The sequence below is a fragment of the Lytechinus pictus genome, chromosome 18, assembly GCF_037042905.1.
Source record: "Lytechinus pictus isolate F3 Inbred chromosome 18, Lp3.0, whole genome shotgun sequence".
Lineage (NCBI taxonomy): Eukaryota > Metazoa > Echinodermata > Echinoidea > Temnopleuroida > Toxopneustidae > Lytechinus > Lytechinus pictus.
Window position 1 is genome coordinate 8,402,657 of NC_087262.1, and position 15,452 is coordinate 8,418,108.

The 15,452-nt window shown below is 36.4% G+C and overlaps 1 protein-coding gene across 2 annotated transcripts in view; it reads left to right on the top strand.

The window, feature by feature from the left end:
- The first annotated feature begins 2,390 nt into the window (after positions 1–2,390).
- The window catches only part of LOC129281225 (germ cell-less protein-like 1), a 29,426-nt gene continuing 16,364 nt past the window's right edge, over positions 2,391–15,452 (top strand). Inside the window, exons 1-9 of one of the 2 annotated variants that reach the window (XM_064113071.1) lie at positions 2,391–2,658; positions 4,314–4,437; positions 7,361–7,457; positions 7,797–7,894; positions 8,886–8,998; positions 10,082–10,147; positions 10,731–10,815; positions 11,375–11,459; positions 11,712–11,843. In XM_064113071.1, the coding sequence (XP_063969141.1) occupies positions 2,528–2,658; positions 4,314–4,437; positions 7,361–7,457; positions 7,797–7,894; positions 8,886–8,998; positions 10,082–10,147; positions 10,731–10,815; positions 11,375–11,459; positions 11,712–11,843 (931 nt within the window). In that variant the 5' untranslated portion in view covers positions 2,391–2,527. The other variant, XM_064113072.1, reaches the window with a different exon arrangement.

A 15,452-nucleotide genomic window follows, 5' to 3' on the forward strand; every position in this document is an offset into this window, starting at 1 on the left:
ATACTTTTAGACTATAATCAATGTTTTACCTGGGATGACCAGGGAACGATAAGAGATAGAGAGAAATTATAAAGCATAGGCGGATTCGGGGTCGAGGCCGGCTAGCTGCCCCCCCCCCCCCCTATATCGGGGCAAAAAGAAAAAGGGGGAAATTAGAAAGAAAAATAAAGAAAAAGGAGGTGAAAGAAGAGTGGAGGAAAAAGAAAAAGGAAAATAAGAGGAAGACGAGTGAATAAAATAAGGTCAGGCCGGGACTTAATTAATTATTGAACAGGGGCCGCGGAACGGTTTTCAAAGTGGGGGGGGGGGGGCTGAGCCAAAAGTGGGGGGGGGGGGCTGACCATGCTAAAAATCACAATCATATGGTAATTTTTACGTTTTTGTACACGGTTTTGGAAAAAAGTGGAGGGGGGGCTGAAGCCCCCCCAGCCCCCCCCCCTGGTTCCGCGGCCCCTGTTGAATTATATTGAGAAAAAAAATCACGTCACTATATCATATTTCGCTCGCACTGCACGCTTTGCCTGTTTGATAAGATACATATCTTGTTCAATAGGCTAATATTGAGCTTAAAATATCAAGTTTAAAATTCAATATGCAAACCATATTCAGCTGGTACATCGAGCTTTCATTATTATTTTTTTATTTATCAATTGATTTTTTTTAAGTGCTCTGTAAAATAACCGTTTTATGGTGGTGAATATCATTTTGAGCTTGCGCGCTGTGTGTTCGCATTTTGATTGGTGAGTTATGTAGGCCTATATAACAAACTATACTTAAAATACCCTTTTATATGACAGTTTATCAATGATTTTGGCTCGCGATTTGTGCTCTCATTAAATGTTTAAAATGTATTAACTCATGCAGCATCCTATTCAGAATTACAAAAGTGCTTCAAATGTCCAGCTTTCATGCCCCAATATCAACAATTTTCATTCTCTCATTATATATAGGCTCATTTATAGATAAGATAAGATTTATTTATAGATAAGCTAACATAGCATGAATTCCTAATAACGAATTAGATGTTCATCCATAATAGAATATCGGGACAAGAGTTTCGTCTCGCGCTTATAGAAAGAGGAAAAGGAAGATATATATAGTCATTATTTTCATACATGTATGATGATGACGAATGTCCCGGTCCTATATAGGTCAAAATAATTATAATTTTTTTAGTTATAGCTCTTCGCGCTCGCATCATATCTTTTGCCCAGTGAGTAGGCCTATTAAGTGAATGAGTATTGATTGAACACCTCATTTATTGGCCGGCATGCAATTACTCGTTTTATTATACCACACATTTGATATTCCTGTTTTTGAAGTGTAATTTCGATATTAATAAGTAGGGGCCTATCCCATTATTTTATTCCAGAATTTATGCACGTTAATTCAACCAATTAAAGCTCGATCATTAACTGTATCGCAAGATGTCGTATACAAGTATGCCCGAATTGTATTAGAATTATAGGCCTATATATACTTGACTAATGAAATGTGCAAGGTCGCTACTCACTCGCACAAGTATTAACAAACTCAAACTTAATAGACAGCCATTGAGAAATACAATCCGTAATAGCTAGGCTTTGATATATCACATATAGATATGGTGGTAAAATGAACCCGTTGAGATAGCTCCCATGGGCGATTGCACGAAAGGCCCGGGGGGGGGGGGCAGTCAAATATATTGTTGTACACACGCGTTACCAAGGAATTTCCAAACACCCTAATCGAGTTTTTCTCTATATGCAAAATAACCCCCTAAACAAGTTTTTCACGGGCTTTATATTTACACATTTTGGCCCCTATAGTAAACAAATTGTCGCAAATATGACCTCGGGGAAAAGCTTGGGGTAAAACCATACCCTATAAACACGTTTGGCTAGTCTTTGAAAAAATAAAGCTTTGGGGAAAAAAGATACCCTATATATACGTTTGACCCCGCCGCCCCCGCGACTGACCATTGACCAGTCTCCACCCTCTCCAAGGACCGTCTTTCGTGTCGCCCATCTCATGTGCTGTATGCGGGATATTTCTGAAATGTATGATAAACAAATAAAATTGGTTAGCTAGCATTTAAATCAATTTGTATACAATTTCATGATATATCACATCATTTTATAAACAAGGATTTTGTTTACTTTTTATTAACGGATGAATAAAATATGTTTGAAGGTATAATGCGTTTCACATGGCGCATCATAATAAATGGGCGACACGAAAGACGGTTCTTGCAAAGACCCTTTCCTACAATCGGTCCCATATTCCTTGATGCCCCCCAACTTGAAAAAAAAAAGATTTATGCCACTGAAAATATATATTTCACAATTAAATTAATAGAAGAATTTTGTTATTGCCGCGCTGTCCTAGTTTGCGCTTTTGCAGCTCTTGACAAAAGAGGGCGTCATATCAAAATCAAAACAAAATAGAGAGAAAACTAGAGTAAATCGAGTAAAATTTCTTCAACTTAGAATCTGAACCGAACTTGAATGAAGTTACACCCTTTGACCGTAAGCCTTTGTTATTAAAAATGGGCTCAACTTTGTCTGGTTACGCTCGTTCCCCTGGTGATTCTGGTAAGAAAGGAAGGAAAAGAGCACTCAATGAAGACGACAGTGATGACGAAAGTGAGGCAAATCAAGTTCTGCACACTCCACAACGGTAAAAAGTTTACGTCAGTAATGTATCACAGTCGCAGATAGGAAGTAATTTCTGATACAGTCCCACCCCATATAAAACGGTGGGGTTTTTTCCGCACTGTCCTGAGCTGAGCTCCGCATTGAATAGACCAAAAGCTTCTTCAGTCTTAGACCAAAAGCTTCGGTCTCTGTTATGTTGGTTGTTCAGCTGAACTCCGTTGGCTTCACTCACCAAATACAGAGACCGAAGTTCTAGCGCGATCTGTACAGGGGACTCAATGGCCATATGTTTATGTACTTAAGATCGGATAAAACGAGGAAGTGAATTTGCGCGACAGCCGAGGTAAGTCACTGTTTTTGTTCCTTTTAACTTGATTTTTTCCGTTTTTGGGCAATTAATGCCAAGAGGGAATATTAATTTGCATTTTGATCGCGTTAATTTTCAAAATTTTTATTCATTAAAGACAAAAATTGAAGAGCCCCGACGGGGGGATTTCGCATTGCAAGTCCCCTAATGGTGGCTGCACGCTAGCGAGCCGTCTGTGTACGAGGAGAATAAAAAAAAAAATGTTAAAAAACTCCTCGAAACAGACGGCTGCCAGCTGTCTACTTCAGTCTCTGTATTTTGGTTGTTCCGCTGAACTACGTTGGCTCCACTCACCAATACATAGACTGAAGAGCTTGGAGGCCCGTACATACAGCCAACGTATAAGTGAACTAACGTTTTATAGGTCGCGATTTAAAACTATTTAACTTTACTTTTAGTTTAACTGTGTTTTTAAGCGAAATTTACAGTTTCATGGTTTCCATTTATTTTTTATCAATATCAGGGAAATATAGATCAGTTTAACTTTAAGTCTGTTTCGAGAAGTTTTTTAACATTTTTTTTAATTTCTCCTCGTACTCAGACGGCTCTCTATCGTGTAGCCACCATAAGGGGGTTAACAATGCCAAATTCCCCCGACGGGGCTCATCGATTTTTGTCTTTATTTCATAAAATATATAAAAAGAACTACCAAAATAAAGATTATTATTCCGTTTTGGCCTGAAATGCACCAGAACGGGGAAAAATAAACTTAAAAGGGGAAAAAAACTGACTTCGGCTGTCGTGCAACTTCACTTTTCTGTTTTACCCGAACTTAATACATAAACATATGGCCATTGAGTACCTGTAGTACAGATCGAGCTAGAACTTCGGTCTCTGTATTTGGTGAGTGGAGCCAACGGAGTTCAGCGGAACAACCAACATAACAGAGACCGAAGCTTTTTTGGTCTAGGAAAACCATTTCACAATCATTGGCTGGCTCACTAGCCAGACTGTTTTCACGGCCATGCAGTGTTTTGCTTGTCCGGCTGAGTGACTGGTCCATTAAAATACTCGCAGGAATAAAGAAACAATATCAACTGAAAATTTTGTAGAATTTTCAAATTTAACAAACTTAATGTTTGATTTTAAATTTAAGTTCAATTTATGTGCACAAACACATGCCCCCCTTTATTCACCTGTGATGTTTCTAACAAAGTTGGTTTGAATAAAGGTTATAATTTGGGTTGTAATGAATAATAAATGATAAACCACTACATTTTCATAGACCCATAATTACAGTAAATATTGCCAAAAATAATCTTGAATTCCTTTATCATTTGTTTCTTCATTCCTTTTCTTGCATTTTTAAGGAAAAAGATGAAGTCCACCTCCAAGTACATCTACAATGCATTGTTTGTGAATGGAGAGAACTCTGATATTACAATACATGCTCTTGGGAAGGATTGGCCCCTGCACAAGATTTATCTGTGTCAGGTAAGTGTGGTGTGTTTCCCTGTAAGTCTGTGCACTTTACCTTGCATGCGCACAACTGCGATTATTACTCTAATCCAAGGCAAGGGGACATGCAACAAATAAGAGTACCGAAGTGTGACGTCATCAATTTTCCAGTTTTGCACTTCGGCATTTTTTGATACCATATTTTGATAGAGCATGATGAAAAACACCTGCATCCCAAATTTGGTGGGAATCGGTCCATGGGGCTCCAAGATATGACCTCATGAATACGTAATTAGCCCCATTGAAGTCAATGTATTATTGGGCTGGTTCTAAATGTTGGGAACCAGGCCAATAATACATTGACTTCAATGGGACTTATGTATTCATGAGGTCATATCTAAGGCCCCCTTAAACCGATTCCCACCAAATGTGGGTTGTGGTTTTTTTTATCATGCTCTACCAAAATGTGGTATAAAAAACGCGGAAAAAAAATAAATTATGTGACGTCATCACTTCGGTACTCTTTATGTAATCTATGTATGTGCACTACGGATATTCATTCAAGCGTCCTATTCAAAATGTTTAAATATTATTATTCAGACATTCCTTGTATAATGTAGTCTCCCTTAAAGGGGAATCCAGCCTTGGCGATAAAATGTTGTGTTTGGAAGGAGAAAAATAAATTAAACAGAATGGTGAAAGTTTGAACGAAATCGGACAAGCAAGAAGAAAGTTATAGTTGCTTTCAAATTGAGATCACTAATACTATGTAGATTTCAAATTGGCAACTGGGTAAGTAAATTATGACAAGGGGCAAGGACAACTTCCCCATAGGCCATGTACTTAATTATCAGGGATTTGTGGTTTTCTCCCAAGTACCCATTCCCCTGGGGCAGTAATCTAAATATAACCCAGGTAGTATATTGTTTTATGTCCTCATGAAAGAAAAATATAATTTGAAATAAAACTTTTGGGAAAAAAGACATTTTAGCCAATATATGCATTGGAGTACACGGAAGAGTAGTCCTTGCCTTACATCACCATGACATCCTATATGCGGCCAATTTGAAGTCTCCATGGGTATAGTGATTACCAATAATTACAACATTTAAAAATTCATAACTTTCTTGTTGTTTGTACAATATTGTTCAAACTTTTATCTATCAACTTGTCTGATTTTTCTTTTTCTTATAAAAAAAAGTTTTTATTTGGGTTGGATTCTCCTTTAACAACTCACCCCCCCCCCCCCCCCATCATGCATAGAACGAATTGGTGCAAAGTCATGTGGTACTATTTTGTGGGCTGTAGTTTGGGAGAAGGAATTCATATATTTTGTCATTTTCTGATGAGAATTTTTGCCACAATCACTCTTGAGAATATAATGAATTACATGTAGGCCTATATCAAGTAAAATTTAAAAAATCTTGAGAAAGTTATGTTTAGTTTAAGGTTCACATTTTAGACGTGCAGATGTTCAATTGGTGTGATATAAAACAGTTGTTGTGGGGTTTCCATTCATATCCTGATCATTTTTATAGGAAGAATATAAGTTGAAAAATTCACATAATTTAGGAAGTAGGCCTACACAGTTTGAATCTCCAATGTTAAAGCCTATTTTTAGTTTTAGTAAATCTCTCTAAAAGCAATCTCACTATTAATTCACTTCAAATATCCAGATTACAACATTTAAAAATTCATAACTTTCTTGTTGTTTGTACAATATTGTTCAAACTTTTATCTATCAACTTGTCTGATTTTTCTTTTTCTTATAAAAAAAAGTTTTTATTTGGGTTGGATTCTCCTTTAACAACTCACCCCCCCCCCCCCATCATGCATAGAACGAATTGGTGCAAAGTCATGTGGTACTATTTTGTGGGCTGTAGTTTGGGAGAAGGAATTCATATATTTTGTCATTTTCTGATGAAAATTTTTGCCACAATCACTCTTGAGAATATAATGAATTACATGTAGGCCTATATCAAGTAAAATTTAAAAAATCTTGAGAAAGTTATGTTTAGTTTAAGGTTCACATTTTAGACGTGCAGATGTTCAATTGGTGTGATATAAAACAGTTGTTGTGGGGTTTCCATTCATATCCTGATCATTTTTATAGGAAGAATATAAGTTGAAAAATTCACATAATTTAGGAAGTAGGCCTACACAGTTTGAATCTCCAATGTTAAAGCCTATTTTTAGTTTTAGTAAATCTCTCTAAAAGCAATCTCACTATTAATTCACTTCAAATATCCAGATTACAACATTTAAAAATTCATAACTTTCTTGTTGTTTGTACAATATTGTTCAAACTTTTATCTATCAACTTGTCTGATTTTTCTTTTTCTTATAAAAAAAAGTTTTTATTTGGGTTGGATTCTCCTTTAACAACTCACCCCCCCCCCCCCCACATCATGCATAGAACGAATTGGTGCAAAGTCATGTGGTACTATTTTGTGGGCTGTAGTTTGGGAGAAGGAATTCATATATTTTGTCATTTTCTGATGAGAATTTTTGCCACAATCACTCTTGAGAATATAATGAATTACATGTAGGCCTATATCAAGTAAAATTTAAAAAATCTTGAGAAAATTATGTTTAGTTTAAGGTTCACATTTTAGACGTGCAGATGTTCAATTGGTGTGATATAAAACAGTTGTTGTGGGGTTTCCATTCATATCCTGATCATTTTTATAGGAAGAATATAAGTTGAAAAATTCACATAATTTAGGAAGTAGGCCTACACAGTTTGAATCTCCAATGTTAAAGCCTATTTTTAGTTTTAGTAAATCTCTCTAAAAGCAATCTCACTATTAATTCACTTCAAATATCCAGATTTTTGTTTTTCATATAAATCCACTCTTCATTTAAGGAATTGGCTAAAGATTTCAGGATACAATCTTCGACTGTTACAGTAGCCCATTAGATGCTAAATATGTTAATCTTTACTTTGATTTTCACACAGTCAAGTTACTTTGCGAGTATGTTCAGTGGGTCCTGGCGAGAATCTAAACTCACAGAGATAGACATTGATGTACCGGATACTAACATTGATAATGAAGGTGAGTGCTTACTTGGTCAGTCATGTGTTTAAAATAAATTTATTATATATCATGTATACTATTTATTATATATTTTATTGTTTTATGAATTTCTTATATTTCATTTTTTATGAATTTCTGAATGATGTTTTTCTTTAGTTTTGTTACCTTTTTTGTTTGTTTGGCTTTTTTTTTGGGGGGGGGGCTTATTTTATTGCAGAACCTTTATGTAGAATAAATATGGTTAAACAAAAATAGCAAATGAAAATAATTATTTTATGAACAGGTGAGAAAAATCCATTTGCATTAAATTTATAGACAAATTCATTTTTTTTTTCATTTCATACCATTAATTGACAGCTCTACAGATAGCCCTTGGTTCACTTTACAGAGATGATGTGCTCTTAGAACCTGTTAAAGTAGTTTCCGTTCTTGCCGCCGCTTCGCTACTTCAATTAGTAAGTATACAAATAATGCACATAAGCGTGTGCGTGCAGGGCCAAATAATGAACGATGTCCGAGAAGAGCCAATGGATATACAGCACCGAGGTCCGCAGGGAGTGCGGTATATCCATTTGGCTAGTCGAGCACAGAGTTCATTATTTAGGTCCTCTATGCACAAGAATGCATGCATTGTTTGTTTTATACAACCCCCTCCCCCATGTTACTGAGTTTCCCCGAATGCTATATTTGATCTAAATTCTAGATAATTATTGATAATTCCAGACCTCGCACATTTGGTATGATGTCAGAGTGCAGGATAGTGTATTTTAGATGCCATAGTGCAATTCGCTGAATATCATGTGACCCGATTTGGACCAATCAGATTACAGTACATTCTTGGGGGTTGTATAATTCACTTTAGTCTCCATTCATAAAGTTTAATGATAATTTCCAGTATTTGTATAAGAAATATCTGCTATCAGCAAGTCTAGTTCTAGTAATTCCTTAAAAAAAATAACTGGTCTACAGTACTAGGGGAGAGGATGGATGGGGGGGGGGGTAGCTAGTCAGTATGAAGATAGAGACAAAACATTTAATTGCTCTTTGTTGGGGTACTATTCATGGACAAGAACGTAAATTCCAATTGGGATGAATCACGTATGCAATCAAGGGGTCATCTCTTCTGGAGAATGTATGATTTGCTATATATAGGCAGGCAGGCAGGTATGTTAGGGATTAATTCCCAAACCAGCCATTACAAATATCTGATTTGAAAATACTGGTAGACTTGAATTCACTTGGAAATCAAGAGTTAATCTAAATATGCAAAGAAATGATACAATATATGGAGTAATGTTGCTAATTTGGCAGTGGTACAGTTATTGCAACTAACTGAATACTATTGAGCAAATTAAATTTTGATACAACTTGTACAAGTTAATTTTAAAAAAAAGAGGAAAACATAAGTACTGATTGTGTGAATATTGATATCTGTATCAAAACCAGGAAGGGCTTATCCAACAGTGTGCTGACATCATGACTGAAACAATAAGCCCCAAGACAGTATGCAGCTACCACTCAGCAGCAACATCTTATGGCTTACAACAAGTGGCAAAGAGGTTAGTAGGAGAGATGCCATGGTGTTGTGGTTCTGGGAACTGTTTCATAAAGACTTGTTAAAATAATTTCTATAACAAATGTACTATCAACCAGATTCAATCAGATTAAAGGACCTCAGTAGCTTTAAATTGTGATTGCAAATTTCTTATGACAAGTTTAATGAAACAGGCCCCTGAACATACTGATCTTACATGTACTGAAGAGCCGCACTTTCCAACTTGGTAGCATACCGAAGTGGATTGTAGTGCGGCAAGGGTGAGGGGGACTATTCATTGGCCCAATTAACTTCCATCTCATATTGATTACTGTGTGTGTTCATGGAGAATTTGAAACCATTCGGATATAAATCACCCAGAGTTGAACAAGCTTTATGACAAGCAGATGTTATGTAACACCACTGGAATTTGCCTTATGGTTAAAGCCATCATGTCACTATTCCCTGGCCTGACCATTGTCCGAGGCTGAGAAGGCTTGGCCAAAGAATGTCCCGCTGGGGCTCCAAGTTTGCTCTCCCCCGAAGATGTCTCTGTTACAGGCATTTTCAATACTTTTTAAAAAGTCTAGGGTCAGCAAAATAATAATCCACGCCCCATGAAAGCCGACACCCATCTGGTTTTAATAAGAAAGTCATGGGTTACAAAAAGGTGTCAATTTCCTTCCGCAAGAAATTTATCCATATTGTGTTGCACTCGACACAGGTGAGGTTAACTGGGACCTTGCAGGAATATGTTCCTTGAAATGCAGTGCGCTTAGCAGCTGCTCTGCTAAAACAAGGGTAATTATGCATTGTAGAGTGCGTAGATGTGTCTGATAAAGTAAGTATTAAGCAATATAAAAAGCTGCTACTTAAACTGACATACAAACAGAAGAGCATAAATCAGAAGAAAGGTATTGGAATTTTTATGAACTCATTATGCTAGAAATTGCATTATCATAACTCAAACACAGAATAGTTTTCATTATTTCTTCACTTTGATTCTTGTTTCAAATTGATATTATTTCCAAACATCTAAGGATAAGCTATAGAAATCATTTAGATTGACCTTTAAAATGTTTAATCCTTTTTTTTTCCCCTGATGCAGTTGCTTTGAGTGGCTGGAGCTGAATTTGATGGTCGCGCAGAAACCAACATTACTTAGGGAATTGAGGTGAGCTATTGCTTGAATCTATATGGCTGGGACCATTCATTAAGCGGTTTGAAAGTTACACCAATTTTATGCACAATTGGTGACAGGATCTTGTGTTAAAACTAGATAATACAAAATTTTTCCTGTTTTCACAGAGTGGGAGTGAATTTCCTATAACCCTAATCTTACTTTGACAGATATACTTTGGATCCAGGAGCTTGATTTGAACAAGAATTTTATCATCCAAAGATTAGATTTTATCCTTGGTGTACCAATGAAAATGATAATGGGTGTGGTTTGACCCTGAGAACATGTCACCAGCCATTACAAATAACTTTATAAAACACTTCTTCAGATAGAAATTTTGTATGTCTTATCAGTTTTGCGACTTGTTTTGTGATGGCCCAAGGAGCACCCAAACGGTTCATTTTTTGTTTTCCTAAATGTTTAAAGATTTGAAATTGACATATCATTTGGTATATTTTTTTTTGCCTAATATCAAAATGAGTTAATGACTGTTCTCTTTTGTGTTTACTTCTACTCATGTTCCCGTCACTTTCTCCTATCCTCTCTCCTTCTTTTACTGCGTTCACCACTTCTACAGCTGTGAATTATTTGAGAAAGTAATTCAATCTCCAAACCTCTTTGTGCTACAAGTTGAGATGGATGTCTATTCTATGGTAAAAAAGGTAAGATTTAATTGTTCTGGTCTACATTGTGGCCTAGTTGATTAGTCTCCAGACTTTGAAATGGAGGGCTGTGTGTTCAAATCCCCACCATTGCATAATTTCCTTCAGCAAGAAATTGATGCACATTGTGCTGCACTCCACCCAGTTGACTTGAATGGGTACCTGCCTGGATTCATTCCTTGAAATGTTTGTGCGCTGTAAAAGGATAATGCCGGGTTGACAACATCCAAGTCATTTGGTAGTGAATACAGATTTTGTACCATAAAGTTATTTGCTATCAACAAGAACTGGTTATTTTAATTATCATTATTATTATTATCACATTGGCAATTCTAGTGGACTCGGGTTTTTAGCTATTTTTGTATTACGCTTCTATTGGTTTATTAATTTTCTTCCTAGATCATCATTGATTATAACAATTAACTGTGATTTAGCAGACTTAATGAATATATTGCTCACTCTTTGTCGTCTAATCAGTTGGTAAATGATAACTAGGATTTGGAAACATGAAGCAGACCAATTTCAGAACATTCGTTGCTGTATTTTTTCCTTTTATCAGTATGTGTTTTTAAAGCTGACACCATCCTGGCAAGGCGATACAAAGATGCTTGGAAGAGAAGCTGATAAATTCTTCAGGAGATATGGTAAGACCGCATTTAAAGAGGTTGGGGAGGGAAAGATGGAGAAAAACATGAAGAAAAAGAAAGAAGGAAGGAAGGAAGGAAAAAAGAAAGAAAGAGAGAGAGAGAGAGAGAAAAGAAAGAAAGCATACAAATGGAAGAAAGGGGAAAAAAGACAGAGAAATTAAGAAAGAAAGCAAAATAAAAAAGAAAGAAAGAAAACTATAAAAAGAAGGAAGGAAATGAATTATTTTTTCCTCTTTATATGCTTCTCAGATGCGGGTGCTTTTCTAAAGTCTGATTTGGGGGCGCCGTACGCACGTCTCTTTGCGGTGTTGAGGTTAGGAAGCATCATCAATGAGCCGAGTTCTTGTAGGCACGTTGAAGACGATAAAATTATTATGCAAGGTAAGCTTGGAAACTCTTCAAAACAAATGTGTATCTGTTCAGACATTTTGGTTATTATTAGTCAGGATTTTAATTAATTGTGTTTACCTTCTTACTTTATATTAAAGTGCAACAATTACCATAGACATCTTATACATGGAGCATTGTGGCCTAGTGGATAAGTCTTCTGACTTTGAAACAGAAGGTCGTGGGTTCAAATCCCAGCCATGGCGTAATTTCCTTCAGCAAGAAATTTATCCACATTGTGCTGCACTCGACCCAGGTGAGGTGAATGGGTACCCAGCAGGATTAATTCCTTGAATGCATGAGCGCTGAGAGGCAGCTCGAGCTAAAGCGGGTGTAATGATAATAACAACGCGCCTCGGAATAGAATATTTCTAGATAGATGGCGCTATATAAATGTCTACTATTATTATTGTAGTAAACTGGGCGCGAGCGGTAGTATGGGTTGGGGTTCTAGTACTCAGTCAGGAATGCAACCATAGACAAGAAGTAGGGGTGGGTCAGCCATTTATTGACAGCCGGGTAGATCATACAAAACGAGGAAAAACCCCTGTAAAAAAGGGAACAATATGTATACAATGAATATAATAGTTCATCAATACTGATCCAAGATCACGTGATTATCATATCATATTTTGATAAATTGTATTTCATTAATCATTAAATTGTATTTCATTAATCAAATGCATGATAATATATGTAATCATGAATTTAATTCAATAATCCGCAGAAATTATACAACAAAAATTGCATGTAAATATACATAAATTCATTTCTTGTTCATAAGTCTATAACATTACTAAGAAGAGTTATTGATCACTTTTCAATGAAGTCGTAATTATTACAAAAAAATATATTCCAATTAACCAATGATAATAGCAATAATACAGCACAGATTAAAAATCATTCTTTTTAAGTACATTACAATATAATATTTAAACAATTATTGCCTTATTATACATGTAAATCACAACAAAATAACCATAACTTGGCCATCCTACCAACTAACTCACCCTACTATAGGCCAAGAGATAACAGGGTACATCCACCAAGTCACCCTCCGGAGATTTCACTCGGCATCGCTCATACATGGTACGTCAATTCCCTAAAATTGACATAACAAAATTAACTAGTATGGTTTTTCCTAAAACTCATCTAATTTAATCGAGTCTGAATTACTAAGACTACTGCTATCACTCGCCAAATATAATCAAAATAAATAAAGTTCATTCATTTTCTACGTACAGCGAATGGGGGGGGGTATACAAATCTGATCATGACAACATACTGACAAGAAAATCAACTTCGCTTAATATACTCGATCTCATAGAAAACAAACATGATATAATTTCATTTTATAAACTGATCATAAGAAATCTTCTCTTTTAGAATGTGAAATTGACTATAACAATAACATGAAGCATATAACGATCTTGTATCAGATATACAAAATTAAATTGACATTCAACTCTACTCTCCGTAATAATGTTTTTCTTTAGAATGATATCAACGTAGTCAAAATCTTAACTGCTAAACTGACAAACGATATATTTTAGATTCAAACTTACATGCCTCCTTGTCGAGCTTGACTTGGAAGAACGAACATGTAACCCTAACATACACTGTCGTCACCAATTGCTTTCTGATTTATCCTACCGCCGTAACAACCAAAACGCTTATTCTTTCGCGCCACCTACACTTGAACGCTACCTGGTATAAATATCCTTCCACAACATCACAAATATTTATGACATATTACTACATTTAGTATCAATGAAAAGTATAATGGAAACAACTATGGTTTTAACACAAAAATCACACATATCATGTATTTATGAGAATAATCAGCTATAAATCTGAGGAACTACTTTTACTTTCTTGAGTAACAACATCATTGACGTTACGTAACAGGTGACTAAACAACGGAAAATGCCGACCAAAAAGAGATTCACTTTCGCTTACAATTCTCGTAAGGTGTCTCCTAAGAAACAATGATTTTGCAAGAAAATTAAATTTACCACAATCCATCCTGACAAAATAACATTTTCTCCATATTATTGATAATATTCATTCTCCTAGAATTATTTTTCAATTCTTTAAATAAACATTACAATTTTTACAAAAATTGCATTTTTACCATATAAATTATTCAATATGCTCCTATTATGAAATATTTCAATCTATACCTAAACTTCAATCAAAAATTCTCATCTGAGTAGTTTTGATATCTTCAAAATGAAAAATGTAAATATCCAACATTATGGAAAGAAAAATGACAGAAGAAAAAGTGAAATTAATTTCACTGCCGTCCTGGGCAGATTATAAGGGTTGCTATGCATTCCCTTGGTTACTCTCGTCGAGCGTCGTAGTTGCCTCTGACCTACTTCCTCCCAAACTGGAAGTCTATCATTGAAGTTAGGGAGCATGATATGGTTCTCGTCATCTTCATCACTGCTAGAGGTGTCTGACATTTCATCATCTTCTCCTGGAGGCCATAGTTCTGGTGGATCCCCTTCTTCAGGTTCTCTCGGATAATCTAATAGATACTTCTTGTTCACTGTCTGTACTTTGCCTCCATGTAAAGGTCTGATGCTACATACATCTTCTTCAGGATTGATCCAAACCACGACATACTTGTCTCTATGATAATGATCAGCTAACTTATGTCTTCCTTTGAACGCGGTCCTTCGCAATAATACATGTTGCCCAATCGTGATCTTCCTTTCCTTCAGCCCAAGATCATGCCTACTCTTGTTATACTCTGCTACCTTCTTCGTGTTGTTTTCTACTATTGCATTCATCTTAGTAAGAGCATCAGCTTGAGCTGCAACATAGTCTTGATCCCAGTCTCTTTGTTCCTGAGATAAGAGTTGATCAAGAGGTATTGATGGGACCCTCCCATACATCAGTCGGTAAGGTGAGTAACCAGTAACTCGGTGCGGTGTACTATTGTATATGTACACCAAATGAAATAACATTTCTGGCCAGCGTCTGCGCTCACTAGGTTCCATCGACCTAATCATTGTACACAAGGTGCGGTTGAAACGCTCAATTTGCCCGTTTCCCTCTGGGTGGAAGGGGGTGGTTCTGGACTTGCTGATATTGTACAACTTACATAGCTCCTGTATCAATTTCCCTTCAAAGTCCCTGCCTTGGGCAGAGTGTACTCTCTGTGGTATACCATAATGTGAGAACCATGAGTCACGAAGCACTCTTGCTACTGTCACCGCTGTTTGGTCCTTACACGCAACAGCTTGGGCGTACTTCGTGTAGACATCAGACATGACTAGGATATCTTCATATCCTCCTCTCCCCTTATCAACCTTCAAGAAATCTATGGCCAACACTTCCAATGGTCTGAAAGCTATAAGGTGTCTCATGGGTGTCTTCACTCTTGGTGATGGAGCTTTGGCCACATTACAATTCAAGCAGTTCCTCACATGACGTCTTACATCTCCATGTAGACCAGGCCAGAAGCACCGTTCACGCAATAGACTCAAGGTTCGTGTCACTCCTTGGTGTCCCCATCTGTCGTGAACGGATTCGAGAATGGTCTTCCGAAGCTTCTCAGGAACTAACAATTGTAAGATGTTCTTCCCCATCACT